General features: G+C 50.6%; 1 protein-coding gene and 1 long non-coding RNA gene across 2 annotated transcripts; one reads left to right on the top strand and one right to left on the bottom strand.

Annotated features, from left to right (window-relative positions):
* The first annotated feature begins 3,437 nt into the window (after positions 1–3,437).
* Positions 3,438–7,619, top strand: Gdf5 (growth differentiation factor 5). Its single transcript, NM_001398661.1, is given in 2 exon segments — positions 3,438–4,288; positions 6,226–7,619. Coding segments are annotated over 2 exon segments (1,488 nt in total). The 5' UTR covers positions 3,438–3,675; the 3' UTR covers positions 7,101–7,619.
* LOC147995769 (uncharacterized) lies at positions 4,227–7,472 on the bottom strand. Its single transcript, XR_015684738.1, has 4 exons — positions 7,241–7,472; positions 6,986–7,161; positions 6,054–6,237; positions 4,227–5,026 (listed from the first exon to the last, which is right to left on the bottom strand). It is a non-coding gene; the product is annotated as an uncharacterized LOC147995769 (long non-coding RNA).
* Positions 7,620–7,953: the final 334 nt, after the last annotated feature.

Below are 7,953 nucleotides of genomic sequence, written 5' to 3'. Positions count from 1 at the left end.
AATAATCCACTCCACAAAGCCCTAGGTCCTGCTAAGACTGAACCCCCAGTGAACTAGATTGTTGGGGGGAGGGCGGCAAGGGGGGGAGGATGGGGAGGGAAACGCCCATAAAGAAGGGGAGCGGGAGGGGGATGTTTGCCCGGAAACCGGGAAAGGGAATAACACTCGAAATGTATATAAGAAATACTCAAGTTAATAAAAAAAATAATAATCCACTCCACAGAATACCCACAAAAGCCCTTTGTGTGTCAGTACCGTAGCTATCCCTGTTCAGAGTCTCAGAATGGCTCAATGGCTCTCCAAGATCACATGATGTAGAAACAGCAGAAACACCAAGATTCAAACCCAGGTCCGAGTTATGAGACCATGCACTGGATGTCTGCGTTGACTCATCCATAACTTTGTTTATTCAGTGGATAGAGCTCATGAAATACTTAGCCAGTAGCAAGACAACATCTTTCCCTTTTAGGAACTCAAAGTCCAGCAGAAAAGGCAGGGTATGTTAAAAATGATGGCGTCCCAGACTCAGCCACATGGATAGCATGTGCTTTCTCACGTATGTAACATCTGGACCCACATACGTGGTCTGGAAGCAGAAGGGGGACTAGTGAGTACTGGGAGGGTAAAGGGACTGATGTGGGGGACATGTGGGAGCAGGAAGCTAACAAAGGGCGGGGCAGGGACAGGGGATTGTTTTCTTTCACATGCAGAAGTTGTGTGTTTAAATATATAGAGGTATAACAGGAAGTAGGAAGGGTACTTCGGTGGAGAAAGGAGTGTGGGAAGGGGGTGGTAAGGGAGTGAATGTGACCAAAGGATAGTGATGTGCACGTTTGGAAACATCACAATGAAACCAGCTCTTTACTCTTAAAACAGAAATGATACAAAGGAAAACGATGGTGTTTCTTTAAAAGGGCCAGTTTGAGGGCCATTCATACAACACACTCCGAGAATCTGCTATGTGCTGGGCTCTGTGCCAAGCCCTGGGAATAATTGAAAGACAGATATGGTACAGTGTAGTTATAATCTAATGGGATAGACAGATATGTACATAAATTATGATAGGCATAAGGAATTCAGTTATAATAAAACTTTGAGAAAAAAAAAGCACACAGACTTTAAAAACTGACCTGCATTGGAAGTAGGGGCAGAGACTGAGGCTGGATGGATTTGAACTCTGAGAGCAGAAAGAAGCACAGAAAGTGTGCAGTGGCTGTTTGGAAGCTTCATGACTTCTCTGAGGTGTAAGGGCTACCTTTGTGCGGTCGCTAGTACATGGGTCAGCTCTTGTCCGTTGGGTAGGCTTCAGTTAGAAGGAGGGTTGAGGTTCGGTCCCCAGCTCCGAAAAAAAGAACCAAAAAAAAAAAAAAAAGAAGGAGGGTTGAGATGGGAAGGTCCTGGAAGGCAGTAATGAGGGAATTGTAGTAGATTAAAGGGCCAGGAGGGTAGGGCAGTGACGGAGACCTCAGGAAAAAGATGCCAGAGAGGACTGTGAAAGTCAGTCACAAGCGAAGACCAGAGTGATGACCTGGATGACCAGAGGGACTGTAATAAGTTCAAACTGTCCTCAGAACTCCTTAAAGAGGGTGGGTGGCGCCTTGGTCTGAAGTGAGCTCCTCTTCAGACTTAGGAGCTATCAGTGAAGACTTGAATGGAGCTAGGAGCAAAATTATGAGGGGTGGGGGTTGGGGTGGGGGAGAAGAGTACTTGCTGCTCTTAGGAAAGACAGAATTCTGCTCCTAGCACCACATCAGGATGTCTCACAGCTGCCTGCAACTCCAGCCCCAGGGGACATGACATGATGCCCCTTTCTGGTCTCCTCTGGCACCCTCTTTCCATACATACAAATAAACAAAACAAATACGAGAGAGAGAGAGAGAGAGAGAGAGAGAGAGAGAGAGAGAGAGAGAGAGAGAGAGAGAGCGCCTAGATCTGCAGAGTGAGGACTTTGTTTGGTGTTGTCTTGGTGAGGACTTCGTGCACGCTAACCCTGCACTGGACTACTGAGTGACATGCCTAGCCTCCAGCAGAGAGTCTCTAGAAACCGACTTAGCATATGAATGAATCTGTTAGGTCAGCTCTAAGAGCAGAGGATTAATAAGGAAAGCTAGACTAGGTGGTGCAGTTCTATAATCCTACTCTGTAGCCAAGCAGGTGGAGGTAGAAGATCAGGAGTTCAAGGCCAGCCTTGTATATATAGTGAATCTGAGGCCATCGTGGGTTACCTGAGACATTATCTAAAGAAGAAAAGGAAGAGAGGGAGAGGGGACTCTCTTCAGTTAAGCAGGTATTCAATTCTTCACCAGCTCCTAGAAAAACAACCCCCGGAGAACTTGTTTTTCCAACTTCCTGCAGGGGTCGCTGCTGCCTTAGGCTGGGGCTGCCACCTCGGGCCTCAGCCAATTTCTAAGAAAACTGGCGGTCTTTGCTTGGGTAGTGGCTGAGGTACGCACACCCTGGACCTGTTTCCAGCCAAGGGGGCTACAGGATGGCAGTGCTCAGCCAATGGCATTTGGTGGGGGTGGTATAGTGGGCAATGACTTTTTTTTTCCTGTTTTTTGGGTCACAAGTTTATCAAAATAAAAGAAAGTGTGGGTAAACGCTGCCATCTGTGCTGTCCTCAACACACGCACACACACGTGCACACACACATATATACACACACACACACCCTACACACCACACTCCACACCACACACACACACACACCCCACACACACCCCACACTCTACACCACACACACACACACACACACACACACACACACACACACACACACACACCCGAGGTCCCAGATGAGACAGAGAGATTGAAATTGCTTTACAGACACTCCAAGGACTTCACTGAAAACCTACCTCGCATGTTTAGTCCCTGCAGGTCTCTGCACTCGCTCTTCAATCTCTCCACTCAGGATGGTGGGGTGAGCTGCTCCAGGAGGTGGAGGTGAAGACCCCTGAGTCTACTCTGGGATGGGGAGGCCCCCTAAGCCTGAGTCCTGCTATGGGGCTCTGAGCCAAGAGCCCCCATGAGCCATGGCCTCCAAAGGGCAGCGGTGATTTTTTTCACATAAATATATCGCACTTAAATGAATTTAGACAGCATGACATCAGAGAGTAATTAAATTGGTTTGGGTTGGAATTCCGTTTCCAATTCCTGAGTTCAGGTTTGTAAAAGATTTTTCTGAGCACCTGCAGGTTTGTGTGTGTGTGTGTGTGTGTGTGTGTGTGTGTGTGTGTGTGTAAGTATTTTCACTGGAAAGGATTCAAAATTAGAGGGAAAAAAAACTGGAGCGCACAGGCAGCATTACGCCATTCTTCCTTCTTGGAAAAATCCCTCAGCCTTATACAAGCCTCCTTCAAGCCCTCAGTCAGTTGTGCGGGAGAAAGGGGGCGGTCGGCTTTCTCCTTTCAAGAACGAGTTATTTTCAGCTGCTGACTGGAGACGGTGCACGTCTGGACACGGGAGCATTTCCACTATGGGACTGGATACAGACACACGCCCGGCGGACTTCAAGACGCTCACTCTGAGGAGAAAGCCCTGCCTGCCGCTGCTGCTACTGCTGCCACCGCTGCCTCTGAAGACCCACTCCTTTCATGGTTTTTCCTGCCAAGCCAGAGACACCTTCGCTGCTGCTGCTGCCTTTCTCTGTGGTGTCATTCAGCGGCTGGCCAGAGGATGAGACTCCCCAAACTCCTCACTTTGTTGCTTTGGCACCTGGCGTGGCTGGACCTGGGACTCGTCTGCACTGTGTTGGGTGCCCCTGACTTAGGCCAGAGACCCCCAGGGGCCAGGCCAGGGTTGGCCAAGGCGGAGGCCAAGGAGAGGCCACCTCTGACTCGGAATATCTTTAGGCCAGGGGGTCACAGCTATGGTGTGGGGGCCACCAGTGCCAGGGCAAAGGGAAGCTCTGGGCAGACACAGGCCAAGAAGGATGAACCCAGAAAGGTGCCCCCCAGAGCCAGTGGCTCTGAAACCAAGCCAGGACCCTCTCCCCAGACTAGGCAGGCTGCAGCCCGGACTGTAACCCCAAAAGGACAGCTTTCTGGGGGCAAAGCATCTGCAAAAGCAGGATCTGCCCCCAGCTCCTTCTTGCTGAAGAAGACCAGAGAGCCTGGGACCCCTCGAGAGCCTAAGGAGCCATTCCGCCCGCCCCCCATCACACCCCACGAATATATGCTCTCGCTGTACAGGACGCTGTCCGATGCTGACAGAAAGGGAGGCAACAGCAGCGTGAAGCTGGAGGCTGGCCTGGCCAACACCATCACCAGCTTTATTGACAAAGGGCAAGGTGAGGGGGTGGGGTGGCAGGGAGGGGCATTTGCACAGACCTAGAAGTTCCAAAGTCTTGGAGTATGCAGGTGGGGGACAGTGTGTGTACCCAGCCTAGGGTGGGAATCTGGAACTTATCGTACCTAGGGACCTTGGAGTTCAACTTCTGCAAGGTGCAGAATGGACTCTAAAATGCAGAGAGGAGCTAAGATCTGCTACTTGGACACTAGACTCCAAGACCCATTCTTGATTACTGAGAGGTACTCTGTACCCCCGTGGGTTGGTAAAGTCTCTAAGCTTCGGTTTTTCTCAGAGAGCAGAGAGAAGGAAACTTTAGGTCCCCATGGTTCTTCAACTTTACCCTCAGATAGGGGTAGAGGGAGCAGGCTATGTGAGGACAGAAAACTTGTCATCTTGGAGTCACAGAGAGAGGCAGCTGGCTGAGGGCACACGGAGTCCCTTCTTCCCTGGGGTCTCTTCTTATAGGTATACTACACGGGCATTGGACGGGGTGACAGCTGAGCATTCTGAGTGGGAATCAGTAACCTGGGAGAGTACTTGTCTTTCTTGCGTCGCCGGAGGTCTGCCCACCTAGTGTTTCAGGCTCTTCCTCTCAACTTGCTGTGTGTTCTCAGCAAATCTCTTCCCTTCTGAGTCTCAGGTTCTCCACAGTGTGGAGATAGTTGGGCCGGTGGCTGGCAGTTGGTGAGGTTTCTTGCGGGTTCACAGGCTCTGGTGCTGAGTCTCGGGACTTTGGCTGGCAGGGTGGGGGAGGGGCCAGAGAGTGGGAGAGGCTTCTCATTAGAGTTGGTCTGTAGGGGAATGACAAGGGGGTGGGGGAGGTACAGAGGCAGCAGGTCTGGCAGAGGTGGGGGAGGTGGCCTGGCTGCCTGCCCAGCCAGGGAAAGCTGTGACCCCTCGAGGGCTCATAAAATAAGTCCTTGTGTCCCCCCCCAGCACTAAGGGAGAGAGGGGAGGGGGAGATGGGGAGTTTAAAGGCCTAATTAGTTACCTTCTAGAGCAATATTTGAATGTTCCCTAATGGCATATTGGCATTTAGGAAGGAGGGCATGCTGATTCAGAGATTACACACACACACACACACACACACACACACACACACACACATACACCCTTATATTTTATACACTCAGTAAATGAATCATATACATACACACATACATATATAGCATCATTTTCAAGTATTCATACAATCCCAACTCTACTTACATATGCCAGTAGCATATATATATATATACACATATATATATATCCATCCTTATACTTACTCATGAACCCAATTGCACACACACACACACACACACACACACACACACACCTGGAACACTCATATACCAAAAAAATCATGAAATTGGGAACTTGGGAAGTTGAGTTTGCAGATCGGCTTTGTTACTGATTTGCTGTGTTACCCACGTCAGTTTCCTCCCCAACTCTGTGTCTTGCCCATAGCAAGAACGCTAACATCATTAAGGTATGAGAAGCTCAGAATGGACTATTCAAATTCTAGGCTACAGTTTTACTTCTCTATTTTTCCCCTAGCTAGATGACATTGAATAAGCCCCTAATTTACTCTGCGCTTCAGTTTTCTCCTCTGGAAAAGTGGGTAAGACAGGTACACACCTCCTGTCTTATTTACAGGAGATAATCATGCTGGATCATGGATGGGGCGGACACTGGTAGAAGACAGTTATAAGGCCAATGACTCTAATACACATGGGCACAAACATCAGGGGCACTCAGATAATACGCAGCCTCATACCTACCTTCATTGGGAAAAGGGCTCTTGGTGGTTTGTGTGTTGGCTTCAGCCATAGTGGGGAAGAGGTTAGAGAAACCTCTTTTGATTGGGAGAGAGCTAGGTCCTCTCTGGAGACCCAGAGGTGGCGGGCTCTCTTGGTGAAGTGACAGGAATTGACTTCTGACTGTTTTCTCTAGATGACCGAGGCCCTGTGGTCAGGAAGCAGAGGTACGTGTTTGACATCAGTGCCTTGGAGAAGGATGGGCTGTTGGGGGCTGAACTGCGGATCTTACGGAAGAAGCCCTTGGACGTGGCCAAGCCAGCGGTCCCCAGTAGCGGGCGGGTTGCCCAGCTGAAGCTGTCCAGCTGCCCCAGCGGCCGGCAGCCGGCAGCCTTGCTGGATGTGCGCTCCGTGCCAGGCCTGGATGGATCTGGCTGGGAGGTGTTCGACATCTGGAAACTCTTCCGAAATTTTAAGAACTCAGCGCAGCTGTGCCTGGAGCTGGAGGCCTGGGAACGGGGCCGGGCCGTGGACCTCCGTGGCCTGGGCTTTGAACGTGCTGCCCGACAGGTCCACGAGAAAGCCCTGTTCCTGGTGTTTGGGCGTACTAAGAAACGGGACCTGTTCTTTAATGAGATTAAGGCCCGCTCTGGCCAGGATGACAAGACTGTGTATGAATATTTGTTCAGCCAGAGGCGGAAACGGCGGGCACCATTGGCCAATCGCCAGGGCAAGCGACCCAGCAAGAACCTCAAGGCTCGCTGCAGTCGCAAGGCCTTACATGTTAACTTTAAGGACATGGGCTGGGACGACTGGATCATCGCACCCCTAGAGTATGAGGCCTTCCACTGCGAAGGACTGTGTGAGTTCCCCTTGCGCTCCCACTTGGAGCCCACAAACCATGCAGTCATTCAGACCCTGATGAACTCTATGGACCCTGAATCCACACCGCCTACCTGTTGCGTGCCTACACGGCTGAGTCCCATTAGCATCCTGTTCATTGACTCTGCCAACAACGTGGTATATAAACAGTACGAGGACATGGTCGTGGAATCTTGTGGCTGTAGGTAGCAGTGCTAGTCCTCTTGTCTTCCAGGGTGGCACATCCAGAGAGAACCCCTTCCGCAGGCTCCTGGAATCACAGAGAGGTTGTGAAGCTACGGCCGGAAGTATCCCGGAAGCCTGCAGGAAAGAGTTTTCAGCAGGCTTACTCTCTGGATGTGTTCTGGGTTCAAGAGACCCCCGTCTGAAGAGTTCTGCCTAAGGAACAGACTCTGAGTGGGCCTGAGGCCCCGGGAAGGTGTTCTTCTATGAGACTCAGTTCACCGTCTCTCCTGCCCAGGCCTCCTCACTCCAGACTCTCCAGAGAAGCTGGGGCTATGTCCTGAGCACATCGTACGAGAGCTACGAGTGCCATCCCTTCCTTGAATCACCTTTGTGCCTGGTGACTTTCTGTCACGAGATGTTCATTGCAGGGGCTGGGCAAGAAGGGGAAAGGACTTGGGCAGGGGTGAGGAGTATGAACCTAATTAGACTGTTAGATTAAAATGTACATCGATGAGATAAAAAGCTGAATCTTCATGGCTAAAACTGTGGCAGATTTCTTGTTTACTACCGGGGACCCAGATCTCCTAAAGAATTGCCAGCTCCTGAGAGGGAAAGTAGGGTGCCTCAGGTATAAACTGTTTCCCAGGCTTGGACTCCACCCCCACTTCTGGGAACTGAAGCAGAATGGGGCAGAGAGTACAGCTGGTCAGGGCCAGTGGTCACCTCTAACCCCATTCCTGATCCTTCCAAAGGCCTATTGGTCCCCAGCTCCTTCTGTTCCATTGGGGCCTAGCAAAAAGCTAGAGTTTTACATTCCTTAATCAAACTCACTGTCTCTGCAATGAAGCCTTAAGGGGGTGGGGGAATGGGGAGATGT

Source organism: Rattus norvegicus, chromosome 3, assembly GCF_021556685.1.
Source record: "Rattus norvegicus strain SHRSP/BbbUtx chromosome 3, alternate assembly SHRSP_T2T, whole genome shotgun sequence".
Taxonomy (NCBI): domain Eukaryota; kingdom Metazoa; phylum Chordata; class Mammalia; order Rodentia; family Muridae; genus Rattus; species Rattus norvegicus.
Note: the sequence above shows the minus strand (reverse complement) of the source record. Positions and strands in the feature narration are given on the sequence as shown.